General features: G+C 40.1%; 1 protein-coding gene across 1 annotated transcript in view; it reads left to right on the top strand.

Moving 5' to 3' along the window:
• UNC79 (unc-79 homolog, NALCN channel complex subunit) overlaps positions 1 to 26,920 on the top strand; it is a 213,917-nt gene that overhangs the window by 106,225 nt on the left and 80,772 nt on the right. Inside the window, exons 24-30 of the mRNA XM_047080178.1 lie at positions 763 to 828; positions 9,103 to 9,389; positions 11,670 to 11,852; positions 12,441 to 12,603; positions 15,136 to 15,285; positions 15,870 to 17,087; positions 24,927 to 25,034. Of these exons, the coding sequence (XP_046936134.1) occupies positions 763 to 828; positions 9,103 to 9,389; positions 11,670 to 11,852; positions 12,441 to 12,603; positions 15,136 to 15,285; positions 15,870 to 17,087; positions 24,927 to 25,034 (2,175 nt within the window). The remainder of the gene's footprint in view (positions 1 to 762; positions 829 to 9,102; positions 9,390 to 11,669; positions 11,853 to 12,440; positions 12,604 to 15,135; positions 15,286 to 15,869; positions 17,088 to 24,926; positions 25,035 to 26,920) is intronic.

The raw sequence follows: 26,920 nt of genomic DNA, 5'->3' as shown, positions 1-26,920 counted from the left end.
CCATACCAGTGAATGGGCACATTTAAATACGTTACTAACTTGTAAAATTTATTAAATGATTTAATTTTTAAACAACTGCTGTGATATCCATAACACAACCCCATAAGACATATTTCTTATCCTGTCAGAAGTGGAAAGGTTTGCTTTTTTCATTGACATTTATTAGAAGACAGCCTTATATAGCATAATCATTTTGAATCATAAATATGATTTGATTTTATTTATTGCATTTTTCTCTAATTTATGACAAGCTATAGAAATGTGGTTTTGTGAAGTTTGGAAGGAGTCAATGAAAGCCCTTTAAGCCATCAATAGCTCAGTTTTTCAGGGAGCAGAGATAATAGCAGGTGGCCATTTAGGAATAACTTGTATTAGTGCTAGGCTACAGGGAAGACTGAATCAGATCCTAGAAACTGATATCTAGATTAAATAAATGACAATTTCTATGAATTTCTCAGTTCTCTTATAACTTAACTCGTCACTTTGGGGATATAAAGTTCGTTTATTGTTCTTTCTTGTTAACTGACTCCACATAACAATTTTGAAGATTAAGAGTTGAAGTAACATTCAAGGATGTTCTTGAGATTCACATAAAACCACAAAGCTTTTGTGACTCAAACATCTCTTGTGCGACATTAATTACAAATGGGACAACGAAACTTAAACATGCCCCTCCTATCCAGTGAGTTAGCGCTGAGTGTATTTTCTAGGCTCAAGTTGTTTTTAATGCTTATTTAAATAGAGTTGTTGTTGATTTTTAAGCTATGAGGTTGACCAGGCATGAGCAGTCTGCTCCAGCTCTCGGTGGGACACCCGAACAGACACCAGGTAGGTACTTCTGCCGTGGAAGGGCTGTGTGCAAGTGTCCATACCCCAGGTGCACAAGGTAAAGAATGCAGTGCCTGTAACTGGACCAGAGTGCTAGATTTAGGGTTTGCAAACTGGAAGGGTCTTACCCCAGAGGCTCAAGCATTTGAGCCCCTGACATAGCAGTTCTGTCTCTCTTAATATGGGCGGATGACTTTTTGATCCCATTCACTTTTGGTCCAGTAAGAGGTATCACATTACCTGAATATGCACTTTTTTCCCAGAGAGCCGTTATGACTAGAAGTATACATTCTACTTATATTTGTATGTGTATTTACACATAGAAATATTATGTTCATCTATGCCTGCTATAGGAAAAAACATACATTTCATTTACATTTTAAAAGGTTATACATTGGAGCCACCATCACTCACCCATCCCCCGTAGCCATCCTTGATTATTTGCGACTCTACACGCATTTCTGTGTCTCTGAGGAAGGAGGATTTCAACTATTTGGAAGACCATAGGATCATATTCAACTTGGTTCAGTGTAACTACCATTTGATGTCCCTTGAGAGATTACAGTTCATCATGAAGGATCCTAAGGATTGAGGGGGCACTGGCAAGGCTGGGACAGATCGAATGTTGTCTGTACAAATGCCACAGTGCATTGGGAGGGTTATGAAGGGTCTGAATACCTGCTTTTTTGTCAAAAACAAACTTGGTAATTACCACCCATTTATCATGCTGTAGAACATTTGGGTTTTCATCTAAGAATAGTTTTAAGATAAACTCTTCAGAATGGCCTCAAAAGGAAAATTTCAAGTAAGGAGGCTTTTCAAGACCGTGTATGCTAAGTGTTATAAAAATGATACCAGAAGGAGAGGCAGCTAGGGGTGGAGTGGGGGGGAAGAGAGAACCCCAAAGATTATGAATGCCAATGACAGGTGTTGGCCGGAGTGTATTTTCTCTTAAAATTGATGAGAAAGAAGGATCAGCAAGCCCTTGGCTGAGGCCCCCTACCTTGGTTTTTGCATTGCTCATGCCTCAGCTGTACTGGGATTTAAAAAAGAATAAAAGTAACAACCTCTGACCCTTAGCTTCATTACCAATGTGGAATCCATCCAGTTTCCCTACAATGAGGTCTTTTTGAGATGAGTCTTAATGCAATTTCCTAAGTTATCTTTTATTTTACCCCATCTTTTCTTTTTGTCATAAGTCTTAGTTGAATTAATTATTCAATTAAAATCTCTAATTATTATTATTACCCATTTTCACAATCCAACCAAAAGACTCCTCTCACTTCTCTTTGGGGAAAAGTATACATATGTTTCTTGAAGTTAAAAAAAAAAAGCCTTCAGGGGCACCTGGGTGGCTCATTCGGTTGGGCATCCCACTCTTGATTTCGGCTCAGGTCATGACCTCAAGGTTCGTGAGATGGAGCTCCTCATCCGGCTCTGCACTGACAGTGCAGAGCCCACTTGGGATTCTCTCTCTCCCTCTCTCTCTGCACCTCCCCCTCTCTTTCTCTCAAAATAAATAAATAAACATAAAAAAAAAAAGCCTTCAGGCCTTTAATTGTCCCACCAAAAGTGACCAGATAGAAATGGGGCAGATAACAGCGTTGTTTATATTAAATATAAAGGTAAAGCTCCTGGAAAGGTAATTTACACAACACCACCGTAATAAAAACTTGTTTAGATTTGGAAACAACTGGCTTAGCTTAAGAGGCCATTTCAAACTAGTTTTTCATTTTTGCATTATTGTTTACTAGACAGTATATTTTTTACCTTGGGAGCAAAGACATGGCAGGATAATCATAAGATTATACAGGATGGTTTAAGATAGTAATTAAATGGAAACTGAAGAACTTGTTACTTGCGGAACATACTTTTGTTCCGTCCAAGTCTTGAGCTTCTCTGTGCAAGACCTCTTATTGACTGGGCCTGAAATATAGCATATGCCCTTTAATTATGCAGCAAGACTTATTTTAATTGCTGTTTAGGCTGAGCTTTTTGGCATTGGATTTGTAACTAATGGCTTTTTTATCTTAGCTTTTACATATTACATATGGCAAATTTTGCATCAGAAATACACTTGTATAGAAGGTGTACTTCACAAGGCTAGTGAAGAGCTTTATTCCTTTATGACGTTTATGAGTCAAATCAAAGACCTTTGCTCATAAATGAAATTCCCAGGAAATTATAGCTGGAAAATTAGAGGTATGTTAACATTCTCATTTTACAGAAGAGGAACCTGAAGTTCCCAGAAAGGAGCACGTTTCACAAGCTGTTGGTGACAGATCTGGGTCTCAAGCCCAGGCGTCCTGATCTCTGGTGCAAGGCATGCATGGTAACTGCCAACTGGAGCTCAGCACCTTTATTTAATCCTAATTGATGAAATATTCAGTTTCACCTGCTAATCTGAAATTGGTATAATTATAATTATTTATAAGGTATATTTTCACTGATTCTGTGAATACCAGGAATTACCTGTGGTGATTCAGAATACCTGTTGAATATTAATTGAATATAATATAACAGTTTGATAGGTTGTAACAGCCTACCAGTGAAAAACTAGTATCCACCCCATGTGGTCACAGGGAGCTTAATTATAACCTGTTCCTCATCCCCCAGAATAAAGAATTAAATAATGATAGGTATATAATAATAAGAATAACATTTCATATATGTATAGTACCTCTTTATCTACTAAGAGGGTTTTTAATATGAATAATCTAATTTTGATTTCACAATTCTGGATGTGTATAAAGTATTATTATTATTAATTTTCCTTTACATGTAGATACAAAAACTGAGGTCCTCAGAGATTAAGTAATTCTGCTTAGATAATTTGCTCAAGATCACATATAACTAACTAGTTGGAGACTAATGCTTGAGTTCAAGAGACTTGATTTGCTTTCTCTCCACTATAACTACCTCTTGATGCATTGATGTTAGGGTGTTCCTGCCCTGTACCACATAAAGACTAGTCTGGTTATGGAGCTAACCTGGGCATTCATTTCTGCTACAGTGTGCCTTAAGGTCATGAGCGTCCACACCAAAAGAACTTCCCATTTAGGATCCCCAGATTGATCTAGAAGTATTCTAATCCCTAAAGCAACATGAGTACTCTCATTTCTACTCCAGCCTGCAGAGAGATCTTGAGATCTCTTGGTCTGAATTTGTATCAACAAGAGAAGGTGTCCAATGCTACGTAGCATTGGTAAAACTCTCTTGTATGGGCCTCTCCTGGCGCCCCCCGCCCCCCCCCCCCCCATTAGTGTCCCAGCCTAAAACTCCAAATTTCTTCTTTGGAAGTAATTTGGAAGGACTCTCTCTTTTCTTTCTAGAGGTGGTTAATAACTCACATCTTCACTAACTTGCAAAATGCCTATTGATCATTAAGATCCAGTAACTCAAAGAGAACAGTTATTTTTATAGGAATGCCCTGTTTGAAATAATCATTTTGGGAAATGATAGTTTCTATTGAACAAACATTTATTGGCCACCTGCAATACTAGGAAATATGAAGAATGCAAAGACACATCAGAAATTTTTATATTCTCAACTTGCTTATAGTCAAGTAAGGGAGATAAAGGATGAACATAAGTAAGCTCTCTTCCAGAGTGAATGTGACAGTGCTACAGGTTGGTTCACATCAGGTACAGCAGGAAGAGACTTGGGGGGCAACAGCCAGGCCTTGACTGGTGGATAGGGTGGGAAGGCATGGATGTGAGATAGGAAGAGGCAAAGGCAAGGATGGGGAGCACATGACAATATGGAGTTAGTCACTGGCCCCAGTTTTACAGCCCTTTTGTGGCTGTGCACACACACAACAGAACTGTGAATGAAGCTTTAAGTTGGGTTGATGGGCCAGGGAGATCGATGAGGTGGTGTCATTAGAACTATCAACATAATACACACTCATTTATAGTGCTTGATCATTGGTTTCTCTGAACAAATGCAGAGCAAGCTCATGGAAGTGTGCTTCCTTCCTCTACCTAATTGTTACTTGTTGGCTTGACAGGGGGGTCAGTGAGTCCACTTACACAGAGGAATATTCCCAGTTTCCCTAGCCACTTCCTTGCTGTTTGGGGACCTCATCAGTTTTTTTCCTATATAGAAGAAGTATTTATTAGAGATATTTATTTGAATTCAGTGTACTTAGACACTTAGGAATAATAAGCATCTAGTATATGTCAGAACCTGCCCCATATTCTGTGAGTGGTATAAAAATGGGTAAGACATAGCACTCACCTTCAAGGAGCCTTTGTTCCCATAAGGGAAACAGGCAAATGAGTAAATAAAAAGTTCTGCCTTATCAAAAAGAATAAAATCTTGCCATTTGCAACTATGTGGCTGGAACTAGGGGGTATTATGCTAAGAGAAATTAGTCAGTCAGAGAAAGACAAATATCATATGACTTCACTCATATGAGAACTTTAAGACACAGAAGAGATGAACATAAGGGAAGGGAAGCAAAAATAATATAAAAACAGGGAGGGGGACAAAACAGACTCTTAAATAGAACAAACAGAGGGTTACTGGAGGGGATGTGGGAGAGGGGATGGGCTAAATGGGTAAGGGGCATTAAGGAATCTACTCCTGAAATCATTGTTGCACTATATGCTAACTAATTTGGATGTAAATTAAATTAAAAAAAAAAAAGTTCTGCCTTGCAGTTTGCCACATGAGAGTTAGGAAATGATAATGGAAATTTCCCCCCATTCTTCTCTCCTATCTTCCCTCTTCTCTTGTCTTTGGGGATTTATAGAATTTAGGGATCACACCCTAAATTCTGAGAGGCTGAGAGGAGGGTGGGGATATGTAGTAAGAATGGCTTCTGAGATTCATAGGATGAGATTGGCTGGGTTTGGGCGTGCTGGGAGAGTATATCACCCTGAGCAAAGATACAAAGGTGGGAAAGTATTGGCTATGTTCTGAGATCCACATGTAGCCCAGCTTGTAAGAATGTTGACCATTTGGGGTGGAGTAATAGGAGATAAGTCTGGAAAAGCAGATCCTGATCCTGCCTGGTTTCAAATCATCAAATAAATAAAATTATATTACACTTTGGAGTTTCAATCAGTTGTGCCACTCTGTGGACAGATTATGATGGAAACAGTCCATGATAAATTTATGGTAGGAGTAACTCTGCCTCATGATTATAAAGATACTTACATTTTTCTTTAGAGAAATGGTAAAAGCAAAAATTCAACACGTTAAATCTCCATAGTTAAAAACAGATACAGGAATTTCATAGGCTATGATTCAAAACTAGAATTCCAAAGTGTTTTAATTGTCACATCTTAGAGAAAATATAGTCCTTCAGTTTTAAAATGGAAATTTCATACCCTTTGTAGATAACTGAGCCAGTAATACTGTCCTTATCAATAAAGAAAACTCCAGCTTTTCTAAGCTCATTTTTCTTAGGGATTTGATTAAGGAAACTTTTTTTTTTTTTTTTTTTTTTTTTTATGGAGAGTGTCCCAGTGACAAACTTATGCTGTTGTAAAGAAAGATAATAGACACGGCATAGACTTGCAAAGCCCACACTAGAGAAGTGAATTTTGGATTGAAAGATTTTTTTTTTTCCACTTTATGCAAAAGGTTTCATCAACTATTTCTTGGTTTGTTTTTTTTTTTTTCAGTACATTTAATGGTTAAAGATCACTCATTATTGCTTATTCAGGGGAAGCAAAGAAAGAGCAGCAAACTTAAAGCTAAAACACTGAAGATCAATGAAGATATATTTCAAATGAAAATAGGGCATTCCTGAAGTGGTACTTAATCGTTAGGAAAATAGGATTTGACCAGAAAGGTTAGGTGACATACTTTTTGAACGAACGTCTACTTACAATGGGAAGGATTTTGAAATATTTAAAAGATGAAGTCTGATGATTTGTTTTCTAGACCTGAACTAGGATGGAATGATATGAGGAGCCAGTGTCTTAGTTCAGCCTTGTTTGGAATCCCCTTACTTCTGTATTGAGGTCCCTGGATACTTAGGGACATAAACAAAGAGCGACTCCTTCGCAAACGCTCCTTTGTGCCATTTTTAACACGGGGATTTTGGAGTCTAGCCAGTCCGAACTTGGAGGTGGCTGCACAGGACAGTGATACAAAGTCCCTTAAATTTTGCCCCCACCCCCCACCCCCAGCTGAAATAAATTGAGGAATGGAGCTATATTGTAACAGCCATCACTTGCTGTTACAGTAACATTGAACCCTGCAGGGGGCCTACATTCTCACACTTGTGACATTCTTGGCCTGATCTTGCCCAAAGCAATAATTCCTTCTAGTTGTAAAGTAATAGTCTGGAGAAGAGAAAAAAAAAATCAAGATTAAATATTTTTCAATGCCGGAAAGATGGTTCTTTAAACTTTTCCTATTTTGTTTTATGAGGATTTACATAGGTATTGCTTTTGGTCTGATCTTCTATTTCAGACATTTAATTTAATTGTAATATACAGCAGTGTTTCACATTTCTGGCCTCTTTGTAAAATAGGGTGTTCCACATAAATGACTTATTTTTTCCTGATGGCTGATGTGTGCCTCATAAATAATGGTGTTAGCAAATTATTGATCACTGTCATTGATGCATATAGAACACTGTAATAAACAGTCCTTAGGTTTTATAGGAATAGTTTTTGGTGAAACCTTCTCTAAAGTACATTGCACACATTTACTCTTCATACACAGACTCTATGAGATAGAAAATGTTAATGTCCTAGGGTCCTATTGAAGTTTGTCGGGTGGTTTCTCCTAAATGAGAGGCTCTTAGACTTAGTTGACAATGTTGCTGTTCACCCACTGCCAATGATCCCTTCTCAGTATATCACTCTTGAACAGACAAACATTATTCTGAGCATCTGGGGAAAACTAGACAGCCAAGCTTGTTTACCTCACATGTACTTCTAAACTAGTAAATTCTGAAGTTGACATTACTTTCGTGCCACTGCTCTAGGGAGGTGTTTGGCCTTGAAACAGCTGGTTTCCTCAGTCCCCAGAAGTAGTATTTCCTCTTTCTCGTTTCTCTTGGGTGTGTCCTGAAAGATTGAGACTTGGCCAAATTAGTTGAGGAGTTAATGGATATAAATTACTACCTACCTCCTCTTTGTAGCCTTCATCGCACAATTATACCGGATATAATCAAGGTCTGGTTTATAATGGTTTGTAACCAAAGCCTGTCATTGTTTAGCAGAACTTTTCTGGCAGAATGAGAGACGAGAGTGCTGGTGTGTGTCACCTAAGCCACCAGGCGAAAACCTTGTTTTCAACTGAGAAATTCTGATGTTGCCTGTCAAAGAAAGGGCACGAATTCAAACCCCAAATAACCCTTGAATAAGGCCCCAAACGTAAATATAGAAGAGCTAATCTCACTCTTCCTTCACCAAAAGTCCCAAACCAAGCCAGATCAGAAGAGGCAGAAAAACAAGTGGAGACAGGGTATAATTTTTGACTTTGAAAAATAACAGAGACAAAGTCAGTGTCAGGGAGCTGCTCAGATACAATTATTTGTTAGGTTAAGAGTAAGTCAAGGACTGAGGTATTTTTTCTTTCCATGTAAACTCTCAGCTCACCTTCATGTGATACTTTTCTGTTTTCAAAAGCTCATGCTTCTTTCTTTCTGTCTGTCCCCTCCCTTATATGTTTCTCATTACATATAGCAGGGACTATAATTTACTATTTATAACTTTGACTATATCCTTCAAAGAGCACACACTGCTAATATCTCAGGATTTGGAAAAGAAAACTTTACTCCCCCACCCCACCCCCCGCCACCCCAACCAGCTGATTGATGAACATATCTGAATTGAGATAATAGTTTAAACAAAATAACTCAGTGGATGTTTTTGTGCTCAGTGGATTTTAGGATATTATTTTTGTGGTTATCTTTATGTGCTTATTTTACAAAGCTGGAAGAGAAACTTATCTTTATCATTGAGGATAAAACTTTGCCCAGAGACTTAAAAAATTGCTAAATGCAAAGCTTATTTAGGTATTTTTATTGCTGTTCAAAGATAACCGTGCTTTCTAGTACCTTATTTTTATTTCTATTCCCTTATTACTCCCAAATTACTTGGTCGTGGATGGACACAATAACGTCCACCCCTGGACTAATGCTTTGCTCGGTAGCCATAGTTTGCCTTTAAATTTGTCCAGAACAGACCCTTTCAATATTTAGTGGAAGCAGCTAGAATGGTGCTTTATCGACACCATTTAGTGTGATTTTAGTGTGAACTTCCTTGTGAGGGAGCCACTCACTGATGGCCTTTCTTGCACTGACAGGACAACAGTCTCCTGAGAATGACAACACCATCAAGGACTTGCTCCCCGAAGATGCTGGGATCGACCACCAGACAGTTCACCAGCTGATCACAGTGCTCATGAAGTTCATGGCCAAGGACGAGAGCAGTGCCGAGTCAGACATCAGCAGTGCGAAGGCCTTCAACACAGTCAAGCGGCACCTGTACGTCTTACTTGGCTATGACCAACAGGAAGGTTGCTTCATGATCGCACCTCAAAAAATGCGCCTGTCAACTTGCTTTAATGCGTTTATTGCAGGAATTGCCCAAGTAAGTGTAAGCTTTCGGGAGCCCTGTTGTTGGGGTTTTAGGAGAAGCAAGTCATTAAGTTCCATTTGGCCAACATTGGTTTTGTGTAAAGGTTTACACAAGTCACTTTATCAGGTAGGGGTGTGTGGAAAGGAGTATGAGATGAGTAAGACTTACAGGGAGTATAGAATTTTGGGGTGGGGGCAGGAGTGAAACATACCTAACATAAAATTTACCATTTTAGCCACTTTTAAGTATATAATTCAGTGGCATTAAGTGTATTTGCATTGTTATGTAACCACTATCCATCTCTAGAACTTCTTCATTATCCTAAACTGAAACTCTACCCATTAAACAGTAAGGGAGTGTAGAATTTTTGTTTATGGGTTTTTAAAAATCTCGTATCTTTTTTGGCTTCAAGTGGAGAATTGAGTTAATCATACGACTTACTCCATGTTACATTATCGTCACTGGCTTTTTCCGTGATGTCTGTTACTGCTAACTGCTGAATTTTACACCATGGTGTACATTTACCATGCTTTAACTATCCAGTCCCCCCGTGATGGATAGTCATTCCCCCAGTGATGGACACTCATATTGCTCCCATCTACTCACCACTCCATACAGCTCAGCAGTGAACATCCTGCACACGTATCTTATCCACCACTGTGAGAATTCCTTTCAGATACGGATAGAGGGCAGAATTAATGTTATTATTGGGTATATGTATGCCTAATTTGACCAGTGCTACAAATATCACTCTCCAGAACCAATCTGCAACGGGTGTCGAACATGGGGCTAGAGAGAAATTGATGTGAATTTCAACTCTGCCACTGTTATTAACTGTTATGGCCTTAGGCATCCCCTGCTTCTTTGCTCATTAGTAACAGATTTTTGTTTTTGAAAGATTAGAGACATCATATTGCAAAGCCTTTAATCAGTGCCTGTCTCATGGTAGGAGCTCAGTGATGGTAGCTTTTATCAATTAGTTCAAATAGATTGTAATATAATGAACACAGATAAGCAAATTGGCAGCAATATGTACGTAGTTGTCTTTTGCTGATCCTGGTAACTAGACGGATCAGCACGAATACTCAGTTGTTTATGATGAAGGGATCCTCCATTTCAGGTCCAGATTCCCCTCCCTTCCTCTTTTCTTCCCTCACTACTCTCTTTTTTAAAAAAAAAATTTTTTTTAAGTTTATTTTGAAAGTGAGAGAGCACAAGCAGGGGAGGGGCAGAGAGAAGGAGAGACAGAATCCCAAGCAGGCTCTGCACTGTCAGTGCAGAGCCCGATACAGGGCTCAAACTCATGAACCCTGAGATCATGACCTCAGCTGAGATCAAGGGTTGGACGCTTAATGGACTGTGCCACCCTGGCACCCCCTACTCTCTTTCTATATTTATATTATGCATATTTATTTTAATAAAGCAAAAGATTAAATACAAATACCCAGGAAACCCATGACAAAATAAGTTACTAACATTTTGGTGTATACTGCTGGCTCCAAATTTATATACATTCATATATACATATATACATGTATATGTATATGCACACATATTTTCTACAATAATGGGATCATATTATACATGTGGATAAATATATGTAACCTCTTTTAAACTTTATTATGAAGTCAATATCATGTAAATAAATTTGTATCATATCCCATTTCATGGCTACATAGTGTTGTCATACAAACAATCTTTCACTTAACTAATCTCGTATTATTGACTATGGAGGTTATTTTCAAATTTGGAGTGACTATAAGGCTGGATATCTTTATGTATACATCTTGCAACAGTTGTCTGATTTTTTCCTTAAGATTTATTTAAATCTGTATTGGGGGCTGTAAGTACTTTTTCTTACTTCTGAATAGATATTGCTAACTTGCTCTCCTGAAAGGCTGTGTTGAATAATACTCTTGCCAGTGACATCTGAGAATGCCTGTTTTCCCCAGTGATTACCAATAGTGGGTGTTTTAATTGATTCTAGTTTAATTCTAGTTAATAGTTTAATAGGACATTTTAATAGATAAAATTTTATTTTTAATTCATAATTTAGTGGATACATTAAACAATTAGATAATTAAGTGGATTCAAATGATTTTAATTTGCAAGTTTTTTATTTCTTGTGGGGTTTAACATTTCCCATTCTTTGTTCATTGGCCATTACTGTTAATATTTTGTGAAATGCCTTTTAAATATTTTGCCTATTGTTCTGATGGTTCAAATTTTCCTTTAGGCTTGCGAACGTTCTTTACAGCTTTCCTTCAGTTACTAGTATTTTTCCTCTTTCAGGTTATGGACTATAACATTAACTTGGGCAAACACCTTCTCCCCTTGGTGGTTCAGGTGCTCAAATACTGCTCTTGTCCTCAGCTACGGCATTATTTCCAACAGCCACCTCGTTGTTCCCTCTGGTCCCTAAAACCTCACATCCGGCAGATGTGGTTGAAGGCCTTGCTTGTCATCCTTTACAAGGTGAGTGGCTGTCGTCACTCCTTTTTAGGGTGCAATGATTCTCTTAGAGAGGAGAACACTGAAGAGATCTAATTTGAGAATTTTGTAGGAGAGTAATTTGACCTTCAGAGAAAGAATCATGATGTACAATTAGTGTTGAGAAGTCAAAATCCATGGGAATAGAAATAGAAATAGAGACCAGGCCAGTGGAGGTGCTACAAACGTCAAAAACAAAAAATAACAAATTGTAGGCTACTGGGATCAACAATCTCTGTTTATGGTCAGAATCTCAGATTTTATCTTTGTTTTAATTATTATGTCAGAAAACAAAGAAAATATTTAAAATTGCGTTCATGCCAGAGAATTTCCTTGAAAGGAATTGTAACTGTGAACTGGCACGCATTGCCATCTGTGGTTTGGTACAAGTAGGAGGGAATGTGATCCCTTGTCAAAATAAGACCATAATAAAAACTTAACGGTTTTGCTTTTCTGTATATTTCTTTTTATCACCCCGAGAAATACTGAGAAAAACATCTAGCAAGATCAAGTGGAAAAACTTACCCTTCAAAATAACTGTTTATATTTTTCTCCCTCCATTTTATTGAGCAGTATCCATACCGAGACTGTGATATCAGCAAGGTCCTGCTGCATCTGATTCACATAACAGTCAATACACTCAATGCACAGTATCATAGCTGCAAGCCCCATGCCACGGCAGGACCTTTGTACAGTGACAACAGTAACATAAGCAGATACAGCGAAAAAGAAAAAGGTACTTTACCTATCTCAATTCTACCCCAAACTTAGCTTGAATATGTAATACATTTCTGGACAATGTTTTTCTTAGGAGATAGTGGAACGCCCCCTGGTATCATTCTGGAATCAAAAAACCGCCTACTGCTTCGTTAACGTTCCAACTTTCCTATGAATGTTGCTGCTTTAATTTTTTTTTTAAACGAGCATTCCAGAGAAATAATTGATATGCTTCTAAAGCCCATTTCATGAGAAATGTGTTGTAAAAAAAAAAAAAAAATTGTCGGCAGTTTGGTTAAGTAGCCTTTGTAAGCCTTTTCCTGTGCGTTGGAAGCATCTTGTTTTGGGCTGTGAAATACGTCTTGGTCAGCACTCCGTGGAACCATGAGCCATAATCTTGTCGTCTCTAGTTTCCTCCTGAACTTTGTGCTCACAGATTTGAATGGAATCTAAATTCGCTCAATTGCTTCTTCCTAGCCTCCTTGTTCAGTAAGAATTGATTTACGGCAACTGAAATGCAATTTTTGCTGCGTGGGTTTAAATTATTTCCAGTATCAACACTTTTTATATTGATAGCTTTTCTGCAAAGAAGGCAGTAGAATGAAACTTTAGATAGAGTAAAATCCCAGCCTGGATGTTTTCAGATGAGAGATGATGAACCAAGGTGTATGTCTTTAGTGCAAGTCACAAGGTGTCTAGACTTGTAAAAGGTGACATCATCTAATCTAATCCTGGGAGAAGGCCAAGCACCCCATGACCCTTTGTGTAGATTCTGACTTGTTAGGACTGCTCTGGAAATACCTCACTAGGATGGATTGGACCAGTGTTCATTTATTGCTAAAAGGTCCAAGAATCTAGGTTGGCCGTAGACGGGAACTGTGAGACCGAAGTTCTTTAAGTTCTGGTAGCCCTCCAATCCTTCCTGAAGAATATCTTTTCTACCAGCTTCGGTCCTAGCTTCTGGAAAATTGGATAGACTCAGTTAAACTACAGAGGTCCTCAATCTGGGCTCAGCATTTGGGCCAGTCTCAGATGAGCCTTTCTGAATGGGAGGAGCCATCTTGAAGTCCTTCCATCTCTCATTCAGTATGTTTTGAGAATTATTTCAAAATTATCTAACGGAAGTCACATAACTATTTCCTTGAAAACTGTATTTTTCAAAAGGGAATATATTTTTTAAAGGATGTAAAGAAATAGAACAGATCATTGTGTGGCATCTCCCCAGAAACGTGGGGATCTGATAGGCTTTGTCTTCTTTGCAGATGTTTTGTATCATTTTGATCATTAACACTTAGTTATTATTTGACCCAAAGAGATTAGTATGATTATCTATCATCTGCTGCTTCAAATTTCATTTAGTGGTAGAGTCTTGTGTCTTAGGACAGGATTAATCCTTAAAATTTGGCTCTCTCTTGTACTCCCCGAATGCTCAAGAAATCTTAAATCGCTATAATACACCCAAGCCTTATTTTGTCATATGGGTAGACATAAAAATAGGCCAAGTACTATGATTTCAGTGATATTCACCTTGACTAGTAGGTTAATTATGTTTATTGTGGTATTAAATGCATTTTTGTAGTGTTTTGTTTTGTTTTGTTTTGTTTTGTTTGTTTTGCTGCTTTGTATAGGGCTTTGGCTTTTCCAAAGGATGAAAGAAGAAAATTTATCAACTGAACTTTGTGGGTTGCAACATGGAAACCCTTTCCTCATTAATATGTTTTTGGGTTTATCTTTGATTTGAAAGTAGCTAAATAGGGATAAAAGAGTACCAGAAATAATCTTGGTAGGCACTCTAAGTGACAGGTTTGTTTATGGAGCCTCAGGATCATTGGCGTCAAAGAGGCTTTCTAGGATTCATAACAGTTACACATGGCAAACTCCCCAGAGAAGGGTCTTACTTTAATAGGGGGGAATGTTATTTTCTGTTTTCTTTTTCCTTTGTTTACTCTTTCAGTCCATAATCATTTGTGGAGCTTTTGAAATGACCAGTGGCTTCTCTAAGCTTTTTCTGTGTGTCGTGTGTCTCATTACCAAATGTAGAGTACAGTATTTTGCATTCACAAAGTATAAGGTGCATGTACTGTTAGGCTGTGTCTATGCCAGTTCTCAAATCCCAGGAAGGCATATGTTTTTGGAAAGGGCAAGACCTACTCATTGTGTTGAATTCTCTTTTGCCAAATTAGCCTGAAAATTCACCCAAAGCAGGCATGTTCAAGGAGTGTCACAGATTCCCGAAATGTATGCGTTATCCGATTTTAAGAGCATTGGAAAAGTGTCCCCACGAAGGCCCTACTGGAATATTGAGATGCCTCTCTTGAAAGTGCTGCCAGTTGTCACATGGGAAATGAGAGCCACCTTGTAACAGGTTGCTCTGTCAACATTTGGATAATTTGACATCTGGATGAAATACCAAGCTGTGGCCAGAACTTGAGCTGGTGTAGAAACCACCTCAGACTTTGTTCCCTCATGCTTTCATTGAAATGCTTGTGTAGACACAGCCTAAGAGAGAATAACCTCCTAAGTGTAATTTTGACTTTCTCTCCCCAATTAGAAGAAGATAGTGTTTTTGATGAATCTGATATTCATGATACACCTACTGGACCCTGCAATAAAGAGTCTCAAACTTTTTTTGCAAGATTGAAAAGAATAGGCGGCAGCAAAATGGTGAAATATCAGCCGGTTGAGATGAATGTTCAGAGAAGTATGAATTTTTTCCTCTTAGTAATTTTATGCAGAAATGTTGTACTCTACCGTTTGTTTGGGGTGAAATCTTACTTTTATTATGTTACTACACATTTTAATACCGTTGATTTTATATATATGTATGCACAAACAGTATATATATATATGCACTTATATATATACGTGACTGGATGGATACATCATTAACGTCATGATCGTCTTAGAGGGCCATTGCTTGATTTGATTTGTTGCAAAATGTTTGCTTCTCTTCCACACAATTTGAATACAGTTTCCTAGATCTGCCTCAGCCAAAAGCGATTCCCCTCTCCTGTGCACAAATGAATAGAGCTGAGGAATTATCCTGAAGCCTGATTTTGGAAATAAGATCTTAAACTGCCATTTCGGGTTCTTTCATTCCAGAGTTTTTCTGGTTTTCGAAATTAGAATTGAACTTTATAAAAACTTGGCCAGAAAGTCAGTTTTACCTCCTATTGGAGCCGGGATTGTGGTTATGATTTATGCCAATTGTGTGCCCAAGTATGAGGGGGAAAAAATGGTGACGTCTCCAAGTAAAATAGTACTAGCTTTTTCTGTTTTAATCAGGTGAAATAGAACTGGCCGAATATAGAGAAACGGGTGCATTACAAGACAGCATTCTGCACTGTGTGAGAGAAGAAAGCATTCAGAAAAAAAAGCTGCGCTCTTTAAAACAAAAATCTCTTGATATAGGGAATGCAGACTCCCTCTTGTTTACATTAGACGAGCACCGGAGGAAGTCCTGCATAGACCGGTGTGACCTAGATAAGCCTCCCGTCCATGCTGCTTACATCATGCAAAGACATGACCACGGACGTCCCAGACAGAATTCTGCTACTCGGCCCGACGACCCCGAACCACCCGAGAACCCAGCAATGGAAAGTTTCCAGGAAGCTCGCAGGCCCGTGATACCCGAAGTTCGGTTAAACTGCATGGAGACGTTTGAGGTCAAGGTTGATTCTCCTATAAAGCCTGCTCCTAAAGAGGATTTAGATCTGATAGATTTGTCCTCTGATTCAACATCTGGGCCTGAGAAACGCTCGGTGCTCTCAACGTCTGACAGCGACTCCCTTGTGTTTGAGCCCCTTCCCCCTCTCCGAATAGTAGAGAGCGATGAAGAAGAGGAGACCACGGGCCTGGGAAATGAGGGGGCCTCTGCTAAGAAGGCCACCTCCTCTCCCTCAGTCCCCAGCCCCTGCTCTGTCCCCAGCCTCAGCACGCCTCCCCTCGTGCAAGTGAGTGTGGAGGATTGTTCCAAAGACTTTTCTTCCAAGGACTCAGGAAACAACCAGTCAGCAGGTGCCACGGACTCGGCGCTCATAGCTCTGGAGGACCCCGCAGACTCCGCAGAATTATCAAAGCCGGGGGAGCCACAGGACTTTCCCTGTGGCAGCCCGCTGACGCTGAAGCAGAAACGAGACCTCCTTCAGAAGTCATATGCTCTCCCTGAGGTGTCACTGGACGACAGCCCAGAGCCCAGCATCCAGGAGGAGAAGCCCAGTGGGCCGATGCCAAGTTCAGGGGTAAAAACCGTCCTCCTCAAAGTCCCCGAGGATGCTGAGAACCCAGTGGAAAGTGAGAAGGGGGAAGCCAGTGCCGAATCGGATACAGAACAGAATCCGGAGAGGAAGACCGAAGAGGAGGGCGCTGAGGAGTCCGAATTCAAGATCCAGATTGTTCCCAGGCAGAGAAAACAGAGGAAGATCGCTGTCAGTGCCATCCAGAGAGAGTACCTGGACATTTCCTTCAACATTCTAGACAAGCTGGGAGAACAGAAAGATCCAGGTAAGCGCCTCTCTCTCTTTTCTCCCAGCCTTGTGTTCGATTGAGTCTGTGCCTCTTTCTTGTTCGGGTCTCTCACTGACTAGGCATCGAAGTCTCAATCTTATAATGTCAGGGAGTGACATTATAATTGTTTCAGAATCATTCCGAATGCCTCCTGCTTACTAGAGTGTGTTGGATTCAGATGTGGTTCTGTTGGCTCCATCAGTGTTTCTGTGTTTGTTGTTTCTAAACCTTTACAGTCAATTCTTGGCCTCCTTGGCAAGAAGAGGCAATAAATAGTTAACTCATATCAAGATATCCCAAATATCATCACAGCCTTCCTTCCAAACAGAAAAAGTCATTAATTTGAACTCTGTTTGCTCCTTTGTTTTCCTATATTTCAGCCAGCTTTGACATGTAGTCCAAAGAAGGAGCAAACATGAAGGGTTACAGAAAAGCAAAGAGCGTTTGGGAATGGTTAAGAATTTGATTGTAATCACGTAGGGTCCACAGTGGGTTGCATCTTCTAACCAAACGTCAGTAGTCTGGTGGGCATTGTGTGTCCTCAGGAACCGAAAAACCCAGCTTACAACCCAGACCCTAGTTCATGGGCACCAGTTCATGGTGAAGTTGTCACAGCACTTGGATTTCCTGCCTCAGGTGTCATTTCTCACATTTCCTTGGATGCACTGTTTTTAAGAAAGAGAATTTGAAAAGGTGGCCAGCCAATAGTCCACCTCATCCTGAAACACAGTCTTCTGCAGTGTTACCAGAATGCTGATCACAACACTTTGTGTCTCAGCTCAGATAATAAATAAATAAACAAACAAACAAACAAATAAAATAAAGAATGTGGCTTGTTAGAAAAAATGAAATTGGCCAGGGATGATTATTGTAGTAGATTCATAGCATGTGGATCGCTGAGAACTGGCAAAGATCTTGGAAAGTTGTAGTGGAAAACCTGTCCTTTTCTGTACAAGGAGACACTCTGAGGAAGTCATGTGCCCGGTCCTACAGATAGGCAGTAGCAGTGCCAGAACCACTGCCCTGATTCTAGTCCTTCCTCTCCCACTGCTCCACACAAAATCAACTCCTAAGACAAGGCGTTCAGATCTTTTATTCACCCCGGTCATTTCCTGAGATTTCCAGCTGCTCTCTACCTCCTAGGACAGAGCTGTGTACCTTGAAAGGGGTCTGTAAAAATCTGTTGAATGAACATGAGTATATTTGGAAAGGGTCATGGGAAAACCCTTTCCAGGTAGCAGGAAGAATAAGGTCCTGGTAATAACAAGAACGTTTAAGAAGGTTTCTAGGGAAACTGGTAAACCTTTTGATTGTTTGGAGCCAGGAAAATTGCTACATATAGATGAAGGAAAACATTGACCTGGAGACTATAGACTTTTATAGGGTAGGTATATAAGAAGCCATATAAAGTCTATAGGGGGGGATATATAAGAAACTAAGTCCACAGAGTGGGTGTGTATGATATATAGGTTGTAGTGTGTGTGTGTGTGTGTGTGTGTGTGTGTGTGTTGCCTCCTTTATTCATCCTATGTCAGACTGTTCCCCAGGCTACCTGGGGGGAGATTGGCTTCATATTAATACATTTGTTATCAGAACAAGAGGAAAGCACCTGACAATTATGGTAATATGTCTTTAAAATGTTTCTAAGATATGCAGTACTGTCACAGTTTTATATCTGTATAGCATCCCACCTCCCACAGACACACAGATCTGGAAGCTGGAAGGAGGCCTGTGTTCTCAGAGGAAGACACAGGCTTCCCCAGACCTTCTTGCCTCTGTCAGCTGGAGTAAAGGGAGGCTCCTAGTCCTTCCAAACCCAGAGCCTTACCACTGCTGATTGCCTTGAACCACCAGGTCTAACCGCATCGAGCACTTTGTCTCATGCATGTGAGTCCCTGCAGGAAGGCCCAGGTTGCCCTTCTAATTTCCAGAAGGCTCTGCACATCTCCTGTTCTGAACCTTTGTCCCAACTTACGCTAACTACTGAAATCCTTCCCTCATCCTTCATGAGCAAAATCTCATATATGCTCTCTCCTCTGATGGCTCCCTTCACGCCCTAGTCCAGAGGAAACCCAGCTCTGCCTGAGGACACAGTTTTCCTCACTGCCTTGTGCCCTTGGGCTTGGGTCAGGGGTAAGCACCTTCCTTGTTCATCACTGCCCCTTTCAGACCATTCCCACCTTACTTCTGAAAACACCCAGCTCTGAACTTCATATTACTGACCCCTGATTTTTTTTTTTTAATCTGGGGACAGTTTCACTCCTGGTTCTTTTTTCACTCTTTTCTAAACTGTTTCTGCCTTAATTCTTAGTGATTCCAATATTAGAGTAGATGACTCTTCTGAGGCTCTGTCTTCTTAGTTCCTTGAATTTGTCTGCCCTAGTGACTGGTTTTTAACCTCCACCCCAGTTCAGCTATTCATTCCCATGGTCACGTCACAGACCTTGTTTTTGCCAAAAAGTGCAGCCTTTCCATGTCATTCTCATGTCTCCTGTTCTCTATTTTCTATTTCCCTCCCTCTGGACGACGCTGTGTCAGTCCTACTGTCTTTCATGTCCCTCCCATACTTCACGTCTCCTCTCCTCTTCTCTTCCTTACTCAGGTCAATCAGTGTAACCCTCCCCGGTGCTGCATCCTCCCTGGCCTTTGCTTTTTCAGGCTTGCTTGGCTAAACACAACCTTGTCAGATCCACCTTTCCACCTACCAGCATCTGTAGGTGCAGTAGGTACAGATATGTATTGGATGAGTGTGACTAGAGAAAAACACATACCAATAGTGGCTGGTCTCATTTCAGATTCATGACTCCAGACCTCAACTGGCTCTTTAAACTACCTGGCAATCATACCATGTTTCTGTGGCCCACTCACATTTCCATTCTCCTAAGCGACTGTGTCCTGGCTACTTGTGTTTCCAAACTTTCGATTACTCTTCCTGTTTGACAGAATCAGAAGAAATGTCCACAGCCTCCTGCTACCTCCTCTGCCCACCTTCCAGTGTCTGCACTTGTACACCTGGTCTTTCTGGCTTGGGCTATAGGTGAACTATCTGGTTACTGTTTAAAGGCAGCCTTTCCACATGTGGACAAGATTCCACTTCTCTCACCTACTCAAGGACATAGGCCTAGAAATTCTCCTTTCTTTCTCCCTCCTTAGTCTTTTCTTCCTAAGGTATTCTTCACGTGAGCATACGAACATAATCTTATTTTTCTCTCATACAAAAAAAGCTCTTGATCCCAGTTCTCCCAATTATTATCTCATTTTGCTCCTCCCCTTTTAGCAAAATGTTTTTTTTTTTAATTTTTAATGTTTATTTATTTTTGAGAAGAGAGAGACAGAGCATGAGCAGGGGAGGAGGGAGAAAGAGGGAGACATGGAATCTGAAACAGGCTCCAGGCTCCGAGCTGTCAGCACAGAGCCCAACGTGGGGCTTGAACTCACGGACCTCGAGATCGTGACCTGAGCCGAAGTCGGACGCTTAACTGACTGAGCCACCCAGGCGCCCCTAGCAAAATGTTTTAAAGAGTTGCCTATATAATCATTATCTCCAGTTTTCTCCCATTCTTTTCTCTTTTACTTTTGAGGTTTATTTATTTTTGAGAGAGAGGGCACCAGTGGGAAAGGGGTAGAGAGAGAGAGAATCCCAAGCAGGCTCCACACTCTGCACAGAGCCCAATGTAGGGCTCAATCTCATGACCCTGGGATCATGACCTGAGCTGAAATCAAGAGTTGGACGCTTAACTGACTGAGCCACCTAGATACCCCTCACTCTTTTTTTTCTAAAGAATTAATCATTCCTATGAAGTTTCATCCCCAGTGGTTCACCCAAACATCACTTGACAAGGTCACCAGTGGTAAGTTCTAAGCTCTTACCCGCCTCTCCCCATTTTACTTGGCTTCTCTGATACCATACTCTCTTTATTTTCTGCTTATTCAGGGGTCAGTCCTTGTCAAACTCTTCTGTTGATTCTTCCTTATCTCCCTAATAAGGGAGTGCCCTATAATCTCAGTCCTCTGTTTACACCCACTCTTCTGGGTGATCTCATCTAGTTTTATGATTTTACATATTGTCTGTATGCTGAGACAACTCCATCAGTTGCCATTTGCTGGAAGAATGCTGTGTAACAAGCATAAAATCTTTGCAATATCTAGCGATAAGTAATGGGTACTTATTTAATTGGACAGTCTATTGGTTACTGTGGATTGGCTAATCTAGGCTGAGCTGAGCTGGGTGGCCAACCTCCTCCTGGGAGTCTTGGAGCTCAGGAGTATCCTCTCATGATGATGGCAGAGGCACAAGACAGCAAGCCTAATTGCACAGGTGCTTTTCAAGCCTTTGGTCATGCTATGCCTGCAAACATTTCATTAGCCAAAACAAATCACCTGGCCAAACCCCGAATCAGGAGGGAAATATACCCTGCCTCTTATGAGGGAGGAACTTGTAAGTCACATGACAAAGGACATGGATTCAGGGAGGAGTGAAGAATTGGAGCCATATCTATCAAGTATTACAGGGATGTACTCATAATAAAAAATTATCTGTTGGTTATCTGAAATTAAATTTTAACTGGGCATCCTCTATTTTGTCTGGGTACCTTAATCCACCTTCAGAACATACCCAGAATTTGGTCCCTTCTTATCATCTCCCCTTCTTCCACTTGGCCCTGAGCCACCAACACCTCTCACCTGGGTCAGTGGTGGTAGCTTCCTAACTGATCCCCTACCTTCTACCCTTATTGTCTTCATATCTTCTCAACACACAGGTGGAGCAAGCCTTTAAAACATGAAATTATACCATTCCTCTGATTATAACCCTCCAGTGGCTCCCCATTTCCTCCGTAGTAAATGCTTAGGTCCTTTATATTCCTGAAGTCCTGTGTGGTCTTGATTCTCATTAGCTCTCTGACTTCATTTTGTGCTTCTGTCACCACATTGCTTCTATCCAGCTGCAGTGACTGCCTGCCATTTCTTTTTTTAAAATTTATATTCAAGTTTGTTAACATACAGTATAGTCTTGGCTTCAGGAGTAAAACCCAGTGATTCGTGTCTTACATATGACACCCTGTGCTCATCCTGAAGAGTGTCCTCCTTAATGCCCATCACGCATTTAACCCATCCCCGACAGGAAGCCTCAGTTTGTTCTCTGTATGTAAGAGTCTCTTATGGTTTTCCTCCTCTGTTTTTATCTTATTTTTCCTTCGCTTCTCCTATGCTCATCTGTTGAGTTTCTCAAATTCCACATATGAGTGAAATCATATGGTATCTTTCTCTGACTTATTTCGCTTAGCCTAACACCCTCCAGTTCCATCCATGTTCTGCAAATCCTCCTGCCATTTCTTGAGCCCTCCCCACATAGCTTCACCTGAGGGTCTTTACAACTGGCTGTTCCCTCAGCCTGAAACAGCCTTCCCCACATGTCTGCCCAGCTCACTTTCTCACTTCTTTTGATCCTTTGATCAAAAACCAGGCTCCTGATGAGGCCTGGACCACACCCCACCTTTCCACCCCTGTCTGGCATCTTGGAATCCCTTCTTCTCTGGTTCTCTTCTACAGAGAATTACTCTTCTAACTTAAAATTTACTTTTACGTGTATTAATTATTGTCTGTTTCTCCCCGCTAAAATGAAAGTTCCCAAAGGCAAGGATTCTTGCCTGGTTTGTTTACTGATTGTATATCAAGTGCCTAACAGCTTTGGCAAATGTTTGATGATTGAACGGATGGTTATGCCATTTTCTACACATCACTATAAAAACTGGATAAAAATATAAAGGGGCACCTGGGTGGCTCACTGGGCTAAGCGTCCAACTTTAGCTCAGATCATGATCTTGCAGCTTGTGAGTTTGAGCCCTGCGTCAGGCTCTGTGATGACAGCTCAAAGCCTGGAGCCTGCTTTGGATTCTGTGTCTCCCCCTCTCTCTCTCTGCCCCTCCCTGCTCATGCTCTGTGCCTCTCTCCTTCAAAAATAAACATTAAAACAATTTTTTTAAACTGAACAAAATATTTTAAGCTAAGTGTATATAGGTCTATTCAAATATTTGTTGTATGTCTTAAACTGTATACAAATGGAAGGTTTTGTAAAATGATTTAAGATTGAGCAAAAATTGCCTGGCTTATGAAATCTTTGTACACTAGCAATTATTAACAACTACCTTACAGTAAAGAAATTACATTTCTTTAAAATTAGAGATACACCAAAGATTTCAATAAGCACAGCAAAACTCTAAAAGTCTCAATGGTCTTTCAAAGAATTCTCGAAAATGAACTTTAAGCTTTCTTGTTCTATATTATTGGTAGGATTATTGTGCCGTGGTAGCAGGCATACGTAAAACAGAGGCAAATGAGGGTGAAGAGAGGTGATTGTGTATGTATGTATGTATGTATGTATGTATTTAATTTATTTATTTATTATTTTTTGATTGTGCATGTTTTTCACTAGAGGTTTGGGGACAATACCTAAGAGAAAAGTAATAACCTAATCTCTAATATCTTAGTGACTAAGGTAATTTAAAACAGGTAGTCATTTTGTGCATAATTACTCAAGAGGGTGCAGGAAACACTGTAACAGTTATATTTATTTTTTTAATCAAGAAATTACTAATCTGGCAATCATATCTATTCAGAAAGACCTCTGAGAGTCAAAACGGATGTTCTAGCATCAGTGCGTGAAAACTTTCCTCCCAGGATCTCACCCAGGATCAAGTTTACTTTCATTCCCTACAAGTTTAGTGATCATCTAGTAATAGACTCGCATCTGCATACCTCAGATGTACATATGGATGAGTGTATGGTGACTTACCCAGGACAAGAGAAAAATTGACAATATAAAAAGAATGGGACCGAATCACCGCGAAGCTTGAGAACTTGAAGCCATGTAGGAGGGGCGCCCCCAGGTGATAGCATGGAACATTCATGGAAGCCTATAGGGTAACGCCAGGCTGCTCACTCTTCAGTATATAGTGTTGCTTTAAGGTGGCAGAGACGTTTGTAAAGAATTTTAGGGGGTTTGTTATGATACACTATCAAGTTTTAAAGGATCATCTTTACCTAGAATAATGTGGAACAGCTTGTTTCCCATTACTGATAGATTGAGAAGACAATAGTATACGCAGAAGATATTTCCTCTTAGATACGTTTGTCAAACAGAAGGAGCACATGATACGGTCTGTTTCTTGTGCAATGAATAAAATAGAAAACCTGAGTTAATACTGTTTATTCCAAGTTAGATACAATCTCTGCTCTGCAATACTTACAGCTTAGCAAAGGTTATAGACAAGTATATAGAGAATTCCATTATAGTGTGTTAAGTTTGGGAAAGGTTAAGGACAGGGTGTTCAGGGATTATGTAAGAGGATCACATGACCCATATTTTGGCTTGTATTTTTGGGGGGAAGGGGGTATCTTGAAGATCTTCTGGAGGAATAATTGTCTGTATAATTGAGATATAGTTAGTGAATAGGATACTGCCAGGACGAAGTGGAATGGTGGAATGAACTGTAACCGTCTTTAGGTAATGGATGAAAAGAAATTCAGTGCTGGAAAGGCTAAGTAACCTGCTTGAGGTTATGCAGGAGGGGCATGCTTGGAGCTTTAACTCTGTAATTGCTCTGTTGTTAATCTCTGGGAGGCATATCCACAGATGCAGAGGGTAATGTGGAAGCAACTCTCCAGGGAATTTTGAAACCAGTGTGTATATAAAATTCTGTTAAAGTAATTAACAGGGCCAGAACATACAGAATGATTTGAATGGGTGTATTAGGCAAGAGGGAAAAGATATGGAAAAGGCTCTTGACCTTGCTTTTACTCAATATCCTGAGCTTTAAATAATGTTTCTGTTTGTAGATCCCTCTACTAAAGGACTTTCAACTTTGGAAATGCCACGAGAATCCTCATCTGCCCCAACATTAGAAGCAGGGGTGCCAGAAACAAGTAGCCATTCCTCAATATCAAGTAAGATTCCCTTTGGTGATCGCTTCAACTATACATTGATTTTGGAGCAATAACTACTGCATTGTTTTCAATTTTCACACTCCTGGTATTGGCGGGTTTTTTTCTTTATACATGTTGTGTTAGCTTCCTGGGTGACAGACACTCTGCTGTAAGATCTCAGAGATCCTGAGGCATGGGCTCAGTTTCGTCAATATCTCAAGTGTTTGCTAAATCACTACGGTTACTGATTGGCCAAGAATCCTAATTTGTTACGGATTAATCACCAAATTTCATAATTAAATAAAATAAGAATTGTGTGTGACTAGCCTAAACCTAAGGCACGGAACTAGTTTTGGGATAAACGAAAAGCACTGTTTGTGACAGAATTTTACATTGAACACCTGTGTTCAATTTGAATCACTTCCATCACTGACACAATGTTATCTAAATTATCATAAAATAAATGTAGCAGATATACCATGATCCTGGTGTCATGATTGAATCTAGCCCTTTTGGATCTGAAAATACAAATGGCGTGAAATTCTACAGGATCTGTAGGAGGCAACTGTTTTGAAACTGCCTTCTGTGGTCGGGTCCTAGATCTGGTCCTTGAAGAGCATGAGTTCTGTTGAGGTGACAGTAAGGTGTCCACCTGGCTCAGTGGGGCCAGTGAAGGGACTCTAGCATGGGAGGCTCTCAGCGGGAATCAGAGATACAGAGGTGCACTTCCTGCCAGCCCTCATCCCACGCGCTGGCCTATTTTGTGTTCCATGTGAACGCTGCCTGAGGAGCTGGTTAATTTTCCTCTTTTAAATGAGGATGATCCTGAAAACCAAATAAAGATCCTAACTTAAATGCTGGACTGGTAGTATGGAACAACCTCATCATCTTCATTATTCATTCATTCATGCATTCGTTCATTCACCAACTATGTACTGTCTGCCAGGTGCCGGGCCCTGTGCTTGCGACTGAGGGTCAAAGGTGAATAAATAAGAGACACCCCTTGTTCAAGGATTTTATAGTCATAGTAGTAATAATAGCCACCATTTATTTGGTACTTTTGGCTGGGCGCTGTGCCAAATGGTTACACACATTGTTATCTTACTTAATCCTTACATCAGCCTCGCATGGCAGGTATTATTGACCCCATTTTATAGACTAGGAAACAGAGGCTACAGAGGCTAAGTGACTCACCTAAAGTCAGGTGGCTACTAAGTGATAGAGACAGGGATTGATGCTAGGTCTGTTTGATTTGCAAGTCCGTGCTCTTTTTTGGTATAACCCACTGCCTTAGAAAAACTCAAATTCACTTATAATAGAGGTTATAGAAATTCTAAGAAAGTGTTTTCAGGTGACAGTTACTTGCCCTTTTGGTAGCAGGGAAGGACAGCTGGTTCTGAATGTAATTGCTCTTTTGTCATGAAAGTCTGTTGATAATAAAACGCCCATTTTTAAGCCCACATACTAAAATCATGCAAGTGTATTCTCTCTCCTCCTAATTTACATGAGTCATCTAAAAAAAAAAAAGAAGATAGCAAATTCTAATTAGAATTCCAAGTTGGGTATAAATTGGGATAGGGTGCCTAAGTCAGCTTGACTTGAGTGCTAGTTAAATGTGTCGTAAAATAAGTGTATCCACTGTCTCATGATTCTAACGTCATGACTGAATCTGGCTTCTTTGGAGTTAGCATAGTGCATCATTACACTTGCACCTTCCTCCTCCTCTCCATTAAAAGCATGTATTAGATGGCTCTTGCTGGTGTGTTCTTGGAGGCGTCATGCCAGGCACCCCACACACGGAGCTAAACATTAAGGGTTTTTACTCTCAGGGAATTCTGCTGTCTTTACGAACAACTGAGAATTGGAGAAATTATGAAATCACTAGAGGTTTTAAGTCCTCTTTTGAG

The sequence above is a fragment of the Lynx rufus genome, unplaced genomic scaffold, assembly GCF_022079265.1.
Source record: "Lynx rufus isolate CCGP_SWC_20201006 ecotype Redwood Valley unplaced genomic scaffold, mLynRuf1.p SCAF_17, whole genome shotgun sequence".
Lineage (NCBI taxonomy): Eukaryota > Metazoa > Chordata > Mammalia > Carnivora > Felidae > Lynx > Lynx rufus.
The sequence above is the reverse complement of the archived record's forward strand: the minus strand, read 5'-3'. Positions and strand labels throughout refer to the sequence as shown.